Here is a 14,898-nt window from a genome sequence, read left to right on the forward strand (position 1 = left end):
AAAATAATAAAAAAAAAGGCATTAGCTCCTTCAGAATGTATGTGTGCAGCAAGCAAGCTATAATAATTGACTTGGTTCTGAAAAATGGAAATACTAAATGGGAGTTTGTAAATGATTTATAATTGAAATATAATTAATCATCCAAACCAGACTGTAACACTGCTGTGTTAGGTCATATTGCTTAATTGATGTTCTCCACAGCTGTAACTTTCTTTTCATTTCATTTACAATTCATACCCTTGCTGTCATTTGGCCATTTCTCTTCCCTGCATGACTGCCTTTTTGTTTATCTTCTTGCATTATGTTTTTATTTATAGAGTACAAGTTATTGTACACTTCATATCTGTTTGCTAAATTCCATTTATACATGCTAAATGCTCATATTTAAGCTGTTTTTCATACATTTTCATACATACAGAAAATATTCAGTACTTCAGTCCCAGATTTATTCATATTTTGACAGTAATTGATAGAAAACTGTTTCTTGAATCCAATAGACCGAAACAAACCAAAGAATTAAAAATAAATAAATAAATAAAACCACAGCTGGGAGAAAGCTTCCAAGCTTCCACATGCCAGAGCATTGAGAGTTCATCGGCTCTTCAAGGACGTAGGATTTGTGCTAGTATTATTTACCCTTTGAGTACAAAAGAATGTAGTCTTGTGCATTGCTAGTAAGCTGCTTATTGATTCACTTACAAAATAGTAGTTTCTGTGTAAGGGTGCAGTGATTATGGGGCTTTGTGCTGTTTTGATGGGGTAGAATGTACAACAGTTTTCGAAGAGCGAGAAACAGATGGTAGGTTTCAGGAAATCTTGCTGCATTCATAAGAATGTTGGTGACTAGAATAAGAAGCAGAAATTTAGCAGATAGTTTTTAGATCTGATTGGTCATTGATCGAACTTGCTTCCTAACAAACCACAATTAAAATATTTTCACTTGAGGTAACCACTCCCATCTGAAGTACATCAGCTTTCAAAAAACTTAAGATTTGTGTGAACCTGTATAAAAGCCCTGGGTTCTGCTCCTTAGTTCATTTGTTAAGATCATTAAATTTCTTTCCTAAAAAGCAAAATATAAATAAGAATGGTATTTGTGATACAGAAGTAGATAAATACAAGTTGACCACTAACCAGCTCATTAACTGGTTTATAAACACAGTTCTGGTATCCCTGAGAAATCAACCTGACTTCTAAAATGAGAATGGGTATGTTTAAATTCATTTGGTTTTTGCATGTAGAAAGCATGAATCTGTGCAGCTCAAGCAGAGGACGGTTTTCAGGTAGTTATCATATAATGGATAAGATCTGAAAAGAGCTTCAAAGTAGTTTTATTCCTGGAAAGCATTTGGGTTGAAATACCAATACTTTCAGCATGTTAGATATTACCTCATGTTGTTTTTACTGTAAATAATGCTACTAAAAAGATACTGTGTACGTGAGGTAACTATAAGTGGAGTATATAGAAAAAAATTACCAAGTGTAGTATTGCATTAAAACTACCAAAACTAGGGATTTGCTCTTGAGACCATTGCAGGCACTTACCCTACTCTGCTTGCATGTTGGCTTACCAGGTAGGGAGATCTGAAGCAATCTTTTTGCAGCAAACCTGAGCCATGTTTAGAGCTTGACCAGGCTTATGGTTATTCATATCACCAGAATAGCCTATCTAGATTCGATGTATCTGTGTTCAGTATACTTAGTATTTTTTTATTATTATTTTGAAGAAATGCATAATGCATTATGTCCTACAGTAACGAGAAATGAGGAAATGATGTGTTTTTGTGCTTCTTAAATGGTCAAATGAACTAAGTTCTTTTTAAATTAAGTCTTCCTCTCCATCCCTCCCCAAACCCTTGGGACCTAGTCTATCACTGATCAATTGACTGTTGTTTTTATTTTTTTCTACAGACCAGAATAAAAGTACTGTTTTCAGTTAATGATTTGCTAGAATAGATTATGCTCAAGATTTCTGATGTTTTTAAAACAGAAGTGTATTATTTAAATAAAATAGTTATTGCAAAGTCCTTTAAACGCCATTAACTTGCTATAGCAATTTTTGTTTTGTTTTAGACAAAATACTTGTTTGCTCTTACATGAACAGTTAGCAGACATTTAAACACAGCTGCCGTAATCCAGATGGAAACTGTTAAACTTTGGCAATTTTACTTAGAACATGACAATCAGGCAGAACTATGATTGTAAATTAAAAGGGACCAGCTTGAGAAGGAAAGAAGGACACGTGTTTTAGCATTTTGGAAGCCTTCATACTGCAGTCATTAATTCAAAATTACTTCTAGGATATTATTTCTGCTAACTTTTGCTTAATGTCTGAATTAAGAAATGCTAGGAAGATCATCTTAATGCTTTCAGATCTAAGAAGTGGGAAGCCCTTTTTTGTGATGTGCCAACCTCACTAATGATGATGTGGTACTGTATCTTACTGAGTAAACCAAATAGAGGGAGCGGTGTTTTAAGAGAACTTCTTCTTTGGATTTTAGTGAGATCTCTAGTTGTAGCTCACCTTGGGAACCTGAGTAAAGAAATAATGAACAGTGCGCATTCTATAACTGCGCTACCCTTCCTTTTATTTTCTTTAGTGATTGGTTGCATTGTTAGTATTTGTTCCATTTACAGCTTGATGGCATATCAGTTTTCTGTTTGGTGAGATTGGTTTCAATTTCAGTTATTTGTTTGTCGCATTAGTTTTCTGGTTACTTTATAGATGTATGCAAGAGAGTTATGGGAGTTAATAGGCTTCAAAAATATCATCAAGTTGAAAACAGGAGAGAAGAGGCATTTCATGCAGGCATAAAAAGAATTGCGATAATGAAGACTTTATTAGCTACTATTTCTTTTCTAACTCCTTGTTCGTATTTTAACTGCAGTAAATACCTATGTGAACCCCATATTCTATTTTCTCCCCTCCCATCCCTACTCCAGTCCTTTCTAGCTCATTGTGTAGTTTATTTTTTTCTGTTTCCTGGAGTTTCACTGAATCTGTGCTATTATTAACACTTTAGTTGAGTAATTTTCATCTCAATATTGCCATTATCTGTACTATATATTTCATGTTACTGTAACATTTAATGTGTTCTGGAAGCTTAATTAGGCAGTGGGACACAAAACATACATGTGTGTGTGTATGCACATGCATGCACACTATATATAGAAGGAGAGTGAGTCCCTCACTGTCTGTATGCATACAATGAAGCAATTAAGCAAAAGTATGGTAAGTGTGGACTAATGATCTACATACTCATTTTACTTTGAGAAGAAATACAAAAGAAATATGTAGTTTGTGGCAAACTGGAAAATATCCATCTAAACTTTTTTTTTAGCTGGGAACCAGAATCAGCTTGCAGCTTATACAGTACTGGAGTCCTTGGTATCAGTAGACACATTTGTTAAAGATAGTCTTAAAAGTGTGATCTCTGAAAAAGACCAGGTTTATTGGTTTTATTTTTTAGAGGCAGATGTATATCAGTGCACTCTTATTGAAGTAACTTATGTCTTCTGAGGAAATGGAGGAATAAATTTGTTCTGTATTAAGTAAAATGCAAAATACAATCATGCAAAGCAACATGGAGGCCAACAATGTCAAAATCATTCCAGTTAGCAGATGAAAGATAGAAATTGGTGCATGGAATTGGAATGAATCAGTGGAATTCTGTTTCTAAATAAGGCCTGGTTATCTGTCAATATTTGCTTTATGCTGGATTGAGGTAAGCAGGGCAGAAACGAGTCCTCTTGCCTTTTTGCAAGACGTTGCTCTAGGTCATTCTTATGTTATAGGAAATGGACGACAATTTCTTGATCAAAGAGAGGTATCAGGCATTTAATTCATATAGCCATATAGTCATATGTACCATCACAAGAGTGATACTGAGCAATTTTTCCTTTTCTGTGTGCCTGTAGATAATTTGCTTGGGCTGTTTTTCTCAGAAATGGGCAATATTGTGCATGTTTAAAGAGACTGCTTTTGATGTTTCTTCTGAAAAAATAGTGTTTACCTTTTAATTTGTTTATCAAGTATTCACAATTGTCAGTTACTGAGTAACTGAATACCAAACCTTGTTTGCAAAAACTCATTCTTAGACATACACTTATAAGAAGGGCAGAATCTAGATGGCATTCAGAAAATTTAAATGGAATTACATTGTTTAAGTTGACATCCTGGGTTAAAATCTGAGGCCAAATCAGAGTAATCAACAATAACATTTTTGAAATATTGTTAGTGTTCATTCCTCTCTCAGGATGAGAACCTCTCTGGAGGATCTGTCTTAGATGCCTTTGAAGACCACTTTGAAGACCAGCTCCCTTGTACTGGGAAACAGACAGTGGGTACTGTCAAGGCGTGAAAAGTCTTCATCATCAGAAATCTTAAAAGGACGAGCCAAGTCTTTTAGGATAGCATCAGATATGCTGCTGTTATGCTAATATCCATTTCTGACAAAAGATATACCTTTTTGGGGTATGTCTCTGGGAAAGCTAGCACCCTCTGCTCATTCAAATTGCACATTAAATTTGGGCCTGCTCTATGGTGACTGTAACAAAACAGTAAAGGTTACTTCTTCTGCAGGCTTTCCAGGCCCATAAAGTTAGTCTTACCCGTGTTACACTATTTAGACCATATATTTTAAGGTATGTTGACAGAGGCTGCAGTGTAATGGAAATATTTGTGCTAGTTTTACCTGCCTGATCAGGTATCTGGAAGTCTGACAAACTCCTGAGCTAGAGAAATTAGCAGAGCTCTCTAGTAGCTGTGATTGGACTGCTCAGTAGGTAGATGAATTTGCTTGGCTATCTCTAGCTTATACTGCAGCATTAACCTAACCTTAATCTTTTTGTGCTGTGCAAAATGCCTTGTTAATGGTATATAAATAATATTTAATGAAATATATCAGAGAAAAAAATGTTATTCAAGTGAATTATACTTGTCAAACTGTTTCTACGTCATCGGGCATTAGCTGTAAATGCTATAGGGACCCATAGCTTGTAAAAGCAGTGATTATTTTGTTACAGAAACTATGGCATAGCGGGAACTATGGAAAGTTAATGGAGTTAATATAAAGTAGATACTAAGATGGCACAGCTATGTCCACAGCACTTCCAAATGAGATTTTTTTTTCTTTTATTTTGAGAGTGAGGAGAGGTTTATAGTGCATGTGAGTGGATTTTTGTTTGTTTTCCCCTTTAATAGTATATGTTCCCAGATATGGAGGCATTCATCCATAGATATAGGACCTTCACATTAATTTGCGTAGGATTTGAACAGAGATCTGAAAAGGCACATCTTCCCTTGGAGAAAGAATAATTAGTGCTTGCAGACAATTCTGTTAGGCCAAATATGTTGATAAGGTGTAAACATAAAGAGCAAAATCAAAGCATATGTGGTTTGACTGCAGGTGTCAAATACTTCCATCTTCTTTTGACTTGCTCATTCAGCACTTGACGAAGTTTAATATTGCTTGATCCTGCACCAGTGTAAGACTGGAAATCGTTGATGCTGCTTCTCTTGAGGTTAATGGAGATTAGAATCATAGAAAAAACAGCCTGTGGCCTTTCTTGCTATTCTTAGAAGCTGAAATTAGTTTTCAATATGATTTTATAAAGCATAAAAGCTTTTATCTGACTTCAAATCTATGAATTATTAGACAAAATATAACTACATAAATGCAAGTGATAGATGTCAAGTGTAAATGTTAAACTTTTTTATTTTACTTGAGACTCTAATATTGATTTTTTTTAATTTATATTTTAACTGCCATGAGCTATTGAAAGTACTTAGTTTGTCACTTGTCACAAAAATTACATTTAGAGAGTTCTGAGCTTTAAAAAAATAAAATTTGAAATTTTCAGGAGATCTGTTTATTTTAAAAGGTTGATTTCCAGAAGATTATTATTGCGGAAACACTGAAAATACACTGAAGTCTGATGTCATTACCATATATGCTATGTTAGTATAACCCATGAGATTGCTACTTCTTGTTCTTAGATTGATATTGATTCCTGTTTTATTTATAAAGAGGAATTGATAATTGCAGTTCTGCAAAATTAGTACACGGGTATGTGTAATACACCAGTAAAGTGCTTTGAAGAACAATTTCAGACACAACCCCATGGAAATCTAGAATATAATCCATTTGCTCCCCCCTCACATTTCATTTAGCATTTCCCTTGTTCGCCTCAGCTACCCCTTTCCTCCTTCTAGCAGACTCCATAATTTTTGTTAAACAATTTTGTTTTCAGGACTCACTTAAGTCATCACATTGACTTGCAGACAGCCAGTGACAGAAAGGTTTAGGGAAAATATGTACAGTAGGAGAGTATGTAAAAGTGAGTATGTGTAAATACAGTATCATTTTCCAAAAGATTCACACAGTACTTAAATTTCTTGGCCATTTTTCAGAGCTGTAACTCCTGCAAAGCTGCAAATCTTGGCTAGTCTCGTGTTTGTGTAAGTTATGTTGGATGTGAGCATTCTATAAATATGCTAAATCCCTTCTGAAATAATCTGTGTTTTGGTTTATGAATTATTGGCTATTATTCTTTGGATGGGCTGTATCTCCACTTTCTTATGCTTCTAAGATCTGGTCAATCTGGTGAATGAAAAAGAGGTTAATTTCAAAGTTAAAACTGTAAGTTGTGGTTCTTAAGTTGCCATCTATAATTACTTTGCCTATATGCATTTGTAAATGAGACTTGAGCTGCAACAGCAACCCCTTTGATTGATTTGAAAATACGGAAATAAATTAACCAGTATAAAATAAAACAGTATCTCTAGCATGAAAAAAACACTCCTATGAACTGTAAACATTCTAATTAAATCTAAACAGTGCTCTCTTGTGATCTTGAGTAGAAAAATCTGTGTAAATTATTTGTTAGCACAGGTATACGAGAAGAAATCGAAGGGACAAGGCAAATCAGACGGCTGAAGTTAGTGTCACATCCAGGTCACAAATGCAAAGAGACTTAAAAGGCACCATTATGTGATGATTCTTTGCTTTGGAAAATAATATTCTGAATTTGGCTTTCAGATCTCATTTGCATGTGGACTATGGGGATAATCTTTTTGTAGGTGTTTTCTGTAGAAGCTTGCAGCAGAAAACACAGCAGTTTTCTAGCTAAAAGTATTTTTGTTACAAACATTTTATCTAGAAATACATAAAAATATAGTATCAATCACATTGAATGGTAACAAGTGAAAAAAATATTGCCTATTTTGCTTATATCAGTTTCCTTAGTCTGGTTTTCTACCTGCTGAGGACAGGTAGAATTATGGAAGTGTGCTAAGCTCATAGTGAAATGGAGTGACTTTCCAAGAATGAAGTTACTTTTCCGAGTTATATGGGCTCAAACCTAATTAGACTTTCAGCTTTTTTGGAAATATTATATATGCAAAGAAAGTAGTTCTCATTTTTGTTTGTTTATGTTTCATTTTGCATTTTTTCTTCCAGAAAGAAAAAAAAAAAAGGGGGGGGGGGAAAGAAGAAATTCGAGATCAGTTTATCCACATTATTGTTGAAAGTAAATTATTTAAAGCAAATGTATTAAGTATAATCAGTATATTGGAATTGTATACTTGTATACCTAAAAAACAAATATAAATAATTGATTTTTCAACACTGACAAATGCATCTAATCTTATAGACAGTAGTATCCTACACTGTAAAGTATTTTCTATGTCTAGTGACATGTCTCTGAAACACAGAAGCAATTTTAGATTTAGAAAAATAAGCCAAAAAATTGGCTAAACTGATGCTTTGTTTAAAAATATTACATATATAAAGCTCATTTCTAAAGATGGTACTTAAAGATGAATAACAAATTCATTATTAAGTATTTAACAAAGCAAATTATAACCCCGTTAGTTCATCCGTTAAACAGACTGCTCTCTGTTAAGAGTAAACTTTGTAAGTGAAGGCTTTAGTAGTAAATATTTTAAATGATTTTTAAAAATCTGAAATATAAACCATTTCTTCTGCTCAATAGCATGATATTTCTGCACATCTGTTCTGCTTGGTGTTGCTTGACATGGGGTCTAAATCCAGATACTTAGCCCTGGCTTTGCTTTTCATATATTGTATGTTCTTTGCCAGACCTCTAATCATTTTCATCCAACTTTAAACACAGAAAATAATTAACTTGCATGAAGAGAGATGTGGAATTTCTAGAGGGTCCAGTGTAGAACAACAAAGATGCTTAAGGGACTGAAGCAGCTATCGTCTGAGGAAGACTAAGCAAGCTGCCCCTATTTAGCCTGGAGAAGAGAAGACCGAGAGGGGACTTGATCAATACGTATAAATACCTGAGGGGAGAATGTGGAAGGGAATGGGGTCCAAACTCTTCTCCGTAGTGGCAGAATGACAGGACAAGGGGTAATAGGCACAAATGACAACACAGGAAGTTCCATCTCCATGTGAGGAAGAACTTCTTGACTGTGAGGGTGACAGAGCCCTGGCACAGGCTGCCCAGAGAGGTTGTGGAGTCTCCTTCTCTGGAGAGCGTCAAAGCCTGCCTGGATGCCACCCTGTGCCACGTGCTCTAGGTGACCCTGCGTGTGCAGGGGGGTTGGACTAGGTGACCCCTAGAGGTCCCTTCCAAGTTCAACCTTTCTGTGATTCTGAGTAATGTGAGAAAAGGCTGACATGCACAATGTAGTTGTCACTGATTTGAGGTGATATGGTCTGACCTCCGAGCAAAGTAACCAGTAAAATTTTAATGACAGATTTTTCATCGTAAAACAGTTTCAAGATTTTTGACTCTAAAACAATTTCAAGTTTCTGCCAAACAAGGGCATGGAGGATATCTGAGGGAAGAAAAAAAACAACTGATGGAAAAATGTTTGACATCTCTTCAGAGGAACATCCTCAGAGGGAGGAATAAGTTGGGTTGAAATATATTTGTTCTTAGTAATTGATATCAACTATAGATCATGCAAATTTTAACAAGAGCTCCTAAAACAAGTAGCATTTCAAATGATGGTATCTGGGTCATTATTTTCTTGATATTTTACTCTTTTTCTATCCTGTAAACATCATTTATACTTTTGTTATTACAATTATTTCAAAACAGTAGCACAGTTAGCAAAAGAATTTTATATATATATAACATGCATAGATACTTATTTATACTTAACTGCTGTTATTGTTATAGGGCAGATGATTCCGGAGAGAAGATTTGTAGAAGCAGTGAATCGGCAACATTTTCTGTACGAGATGGGTGACTTTCCAGCAGAATGGGAAGGTAAATCTTGAAGACTTCCGTTTTCTTTTTCAAGATAATGTTGCTATTAAAAATATTGAATCCGAATTCAGTGCATTCCTGACAATATGAAAAGGTAATGAAGACTTTAACAGCCTAATTATTATGAAATTTAGTAAATGAGTAGTTAATAAAAGTGTAAATAAAGCCTGCATCACCATGACTTTCTCCTATTAAACCTGATAATATTTGTGCCTGAGGGAGATTTGATAGAATAACCAAAACTAAATGTGTTAAACTTCCTAATTATGCCTTCACTGCTGTGTTAATTTGTAGGCCAGTGACTGTGGTGGCTGTGGCTATATGTGTGCATGCATGTGCATGCACTGTTTTTTTTGTTTTTTTTTTTCCCCTGCTTCTTTGGTGGTTGTCGGTTTCCTGTGCTCTTCACTGCACCCTGCTGTAGGGACAACTGTCTACAGCCTGTTAATAATTCATCTGTTTGGTTTATTTTCATACCACTACTGATGGAAATTTTGCCTCAAAAAATGGGACGTAGTGAGAAATTCATGGAAGCTAGTGAAATTTCTGAAGAGGATAAACTGCACTGAGCAACCCAAGAAAATAGAGAGAAAGCAGAGAGGAAGAAGTATGAAGTTCCTGAGGTTCTAGGATCTTGAGTGAGCATGGGGCTAGGTGTGGTTTAAAATCCTGCACTCTGTAGGATAAGCAAGGAACCGCTGGACCCACAGGTGTAGTTACCTCAGCATTCACTGCGTGTTTTGGGGAGAATAATATCTAAATGTCTTCAAGGAAGTGCTGGGCTTAAAACAAGCAAAAGGAGATCTTTCCTAAACAATATATAGTTAAATTTGATTCCTTAGCATTGATTGTTCTGCATTCTAAAAGTTGTCTTGAGTTCACAAGATGGTTAAACAAATTCTTGGAAGAAAAATCCATCTTGCATACAGACATCACTTTTGGTTTAATTTATCCATGAAATGCAAATTGGTGGAGACTACTGTGCACTTTGACAAAATCTGACAATATTCTTTGGGCTCAGTATGCCCCTTTCTGTAGTCTGGAGAGAAATGTCAGATGTTCCCATCTTGTCTTTTGTTGGTGTACTCTCCACTCATTTCTACAAATTTTTGTGTGACCAATCAAGGCTGGAACTAAAAGCTTCTCAAAACTGTTTCAGCCCAACCAGCAGCATTTGCCATCAATGGGGAAAATAGTGAAAGACTGAAACTGTTAATAATCTATCACAGCACCCACCGCTGTCTGGCAAATCTCTGTGTAGTTGCTCCTTGCCCTGTATCAGTCTGCAATGGCTGTCTCCTGGAAGACAGCATTGACTTGAAGGGCTCATGACTGGTCAAATCATCTGCTACTTGAGTATGACAGCTGTTTTACAAACACTGAGAAGCATATGTAAAACCTCAAGTAGCTCTGTTCTGCCCATGAATGAGCAGGTCTCATCTGAGACCTGCCGCTACTTTTTAAAAGTCAGAGATTGCAATCCAATAGTCTGTGCTTGCACTTGGCTGGAATTAACCGATCATGAGAGGCATGTATGGCCAGGCTGCCTCCGACGCATTCTCTGGTCTGAGCGCCTTCACAAACAGTTTCAGATAGACTGTTTCTCCCAACAGGCTGGATGGGCCTCTTAGTGCTGCTTAGTGTCGCACTAATAGACCTTAGTGCAAATTGCTGCAATTGTGAATTTGGAGCAGGTACAACATTTTGGATGCATGCTTTTGGCAAGCATCAGTACAGAGACCTCAGGGTCAAGAGTCAGGTGCATCTTCTTAGGCTGATCCATACTGAAGGGTAAATGCCAAATCTGAAATGCCCTTTGGCAAGCCAAGGCATCATAGTCACTTTTCTAGCTTAAAGAGGCAAACATGATTAATTGTTCACATTTTTATTAGCTGCATTTACATTTTTAACACTTCATTGTCTTTGTAACGTTTTTGTTTATGGATCTGTCAGTACTGAAAAGGAAGAATTCAGCGAGGAAGGGAAAATTGAAGTAATACAGACAGGTAATCTTCGATTCTGCAGAATTTCTGTAGGAACAGGAAGATAAGATGCATGCAGCTTTTTCTGTGCATTACTTAGATATGTTTTTAGTACATGTTTCTGACAAACCTATGGATATTTACCAAAAAGGGAAAAAACCTTACCTTTGTTTAATGTTAAATTTAAAATTTAAAAGCTTAGTACTATTGTTTTTATCAAAAAAAAGAAAAAGAAAAAAAAGTGCTTGTTGTGGGCATAGAGACTGTTTAGAGAATAATTGTACCTCTGCTGAAAGTTGGGGTGTGAATTGGGGTTGTGAAATGTGCTGAAGTACATGACTATTTCTCTTCTGTTTCCTGTAGAATGAGAATTTGGGCTGGGTTTTGGGCAGTGCCAGTTGCAAACATAAAATAGGCTGTGACTAAGCAGGGAACTATAGAACAGGTAGATAAACCAGTCATCCAGATTAGAGCCCCAGTCTGTGCAAAGTGCTTCACCACTCTCCATGGAGGGAGCAGGTTCGTGTGTTAGTCCTGAGGGCGCTCCATACCGGGCCGAGGGCTCAGCCCTGCAGAGTTGTACTGCATCTTTATTTTCTCCTGAAGATTTTTAGCTTAAATGCACCACAGGATTAAATCTCCTAGGTAATCAGACCTGCAGATTTTTACAACTGAATGTCTGAATGTCAATCAAGGCTTCTGTAAAACTGAAATGTACTCAATATTATAAAAATAGCCTCACAATGCCTTATGTTCTCCTTGGTCCAGCATTAGTTATTTGTAGATAAAGTCTATTTTCTTTTCAAAAAAAAAAATATGTTTCCTCTTATACCGAAGTATGTTCTCTTTTATAGCAAAGTCCTGTAATCCATGCTCACAATATAAATATTAGATAATCTTGTCTAGATTACGCCTGTTATATTGTACTACATGCTGGGGTGCCTGCGAGTAATACAGATGGAGATAAGAGCAAACCTTCCTGTAAAGGTAGTTCCAAATTCACTTCCTGCATTGCCCTGTAGCATGGGCACGTTAGCTCCTCAGCACATGGCAATAGCGCTGCTGAAAAAAGATAAGTAATTTTGCATATGTGGAGGGATTCATGAGACTGCATGCTTCATGCCACCTCTTATTGCCCATCTACTGCTCCTCCTCTGGTGTCATTTAGTGATTAATGGGAGCCTTAATTTGCATGCTCACTTTTACGCTTATTACAGCGTGTTATGTGCCAGCAGGAGTCTTAAAGTTCACTGCAAATCTCATGCATACTAATTCAAATGCAAATGAATGCTGAGGCTCTCAAGGTATGAAACGTCCAGCCAGCGAGCAAAGTCCTCCCCACAAAAGCAGCACTACAAAAGAGCGCAGAATGCAGGAAGTGCCGTCCAGATAAAACTAGAAGCAGCAGAATAATTAGCTGCAAGTGGAGGCAATATCTTGGTTTCTCTGAGGCTTTTTGGGGAGAGCCAAGGAAGACTGTTTGGTTGCACTCAGTCCATCCACGCTGCTTCCTCTGCTTTACCAGGTTTAAAGCATCCTGCCTGGCAGTGTGAGAGTGCGGTGTCCATTGACAGTGTAGTGCTTGTGTGGAAGCCTTTTCTAGCTGTAACTGTCACTAGATGCTATTTAAATGAGTATGTGTGTGTTTCTATTGTTCAAATAATAACTAATGAAGCACCTGCTTACCTGGTTTCCATCAGTAAATGTTTAATTGTAATATAAATCTTTTTAGTGATTTAAAACTGTGTTGACTAAAGGAATAAAGGAGATTGCAAAGAAAGGAGGAAGGGGTAAGACTTTTCCAAAATGAAATTGCATATATTACTTGATGTTTTAAAAGTGACATGAAGTAAGTCTTAAAAATTCAAGCACAAGAATGCTAGGTCCCATTTAATTTGTTGGATTTTGTTAAAACCAGTGTTAAATTAATGAGAAATCAGCTGGGTAAGCAATACACATGAAATCATACATTTAAATGTTTGTTACATCTGGAAAGAAAAATAGCATGGTGATTTACCATGGATGTATTTAAATAGGTACAGTGTAATAATGGAATGTTTGATATGAGAAATCTTCCTAAACCGAGGATTGTGTTGCTGCTTGTGAATGTTGGTATTAATTGAGCTCTATTAATGGATGAAAATATGTTAGATAATACTCCTCACAGTAACACCCTTTACTGTTCTACTTGTGGCTTGTTGAACTGAGGCAGATAATAAAATGATAAAATCTTTGATTAGAAGAAATCTGAAAGTCATTTATCACATAACTGACTAGAAATCCTATCTGCCGCTGAGGAAGAAGAATCTGCTGTAAACTTTATATTTTCACAATGGTTTCTAGCTGCAATTAAATTTTTTAGGATTTCAATTTTTAATTTAAGAATGATTAATTGTTTAATTAAAATGCAACTGTGAAAATAACTGTCATTTTAGGAAAATGTTGGAAGTCCTTAGGTGCTTGGAGCTATGGAATTGAAACACTAGTGTTGTAATAAAAATCTTTATGTAATAGAGAAATGTAATCTGGAAAGGAGAGAGAAAATGATACTCTGAAAATAATCCGTTAGATTTTGAGGACTTTAAGCTTTTTTCTCTCCTTTTTTTTTTCCTTCTCTATAGTAGAGTATAAATTCGTGTGTGGTAGAAGTGTGAACTTGTGCCTAATTTTTGTTAGACTCAAAAGACCTGGGAAAAACTGGTAGGGAGTGATGTTTGTAAGTATGCTGATGCCATGTAAGCACACAATTTCAAGAAAGGGTATTTTAGAATTTTTATTTATTTATTAATGGAAAATGTCTTCAAGAAGTGTCTGATGGACAAAAAAAAAAAACAAAACCAAGACCTTGTTTCATATTGTTGCACACATTTCACCACTAACCTTGAGTTACTTAACCTTGTAGTCCTGGCCAGACTCCAAGCTATATAACCCTATTTTGCCTACCTTGATCCCTTTCTCATGCTAATTAGAAGTTATCCCTCATAAAACCAGTTTCATAATGTTGCTAAAGCAGAATGATGCTTGTTTCACCCTCACATTTTCATTAGTGAGGTGAAATTATGACTCTGTATGTTAGAATTTTGTCTCTTTCCTCCTCCTACAATTCTTCTCAAAATATATAAATGGAACTAGACAATTAAAATCTGGAATAGTTCCTTCGTAAAGCATTTCTAAAACTTTACAGAGAACTACAAAACAGACCAGGAATTTGACTGGGTGATAATGAACATGTCATTTTTGCTCTAATCTTCCTGCTCAGTAACAAATGTCTTAATTATCCAAACATACAAAAGAACATTTTGTCATATATCTGTGCTTGGATCTGGCTTTCCTTATGTTTGTCCTTCTGTTCATTACTGGCCACTTGCATCCTGCTACTCATTCATTTGAAAAATATGAGCAGAAGAGACAAATGTCTACAAAATACGCAAACGGACATCTACCAATTCTGTGCATTGAGAAGTCATGAGAAAGTGTTACAGTAGTTGTACTTCTAAAGAATGATGAGTATTGACCTGTATGAGTATTCACTGGCAATCAGAGAATGTGTTTGTCTGATAACACCTGCAGTGGAGTTGGAGCTGTCTGTAATAATTCATTGACTGAATGAGCCAAGATATGACACTTCTCAGTCTGTGCTGGAGTCCCTTTGGGTTGCTGCAACCAA

The 14,898-nt window shown here is 36.0% G+C and overlaps 1 protein-coding gene across 1 annotated transcript in view; it reads left to right on the forward strand.

The window, feature by feature from the left end:
• NDUFAF2 (NADH:ubiquinone oxidoreductase complex assembly factor 2) overlaps positions 1–14,898 on the forward strand; it is a 50,062-nt gene that overhangs the window by 22,331 nt on the left and 12,833 nt on the right. The window contains exon 2 of the mRNA XM_088533164.1: positions 9,160–9,249. Coding sequence (XP_088389290.1) covers positions 9,160–9,249 — 90 coding nt within the window. The remainder of the gene's footprint in view (positions 1–9,159; positions 9,250–14,898) is intronic.

Source organism: Tinamus guttatus, unplaced genomic scaffold (genome assembly GCF_059628265.1).
Source record: "Tinamus guttatus ecotype Peru unplaced genomic scaffold, ASM5962826v1 Tinamus_guttatus_pri_ptg000488l, whole genome shotgun sequence".
NCBI lineage: Eukaryota > Metazoa > Chordata > Aves > Tinamiformes > Tinamidae > Tinamus > Tinamus guttatus.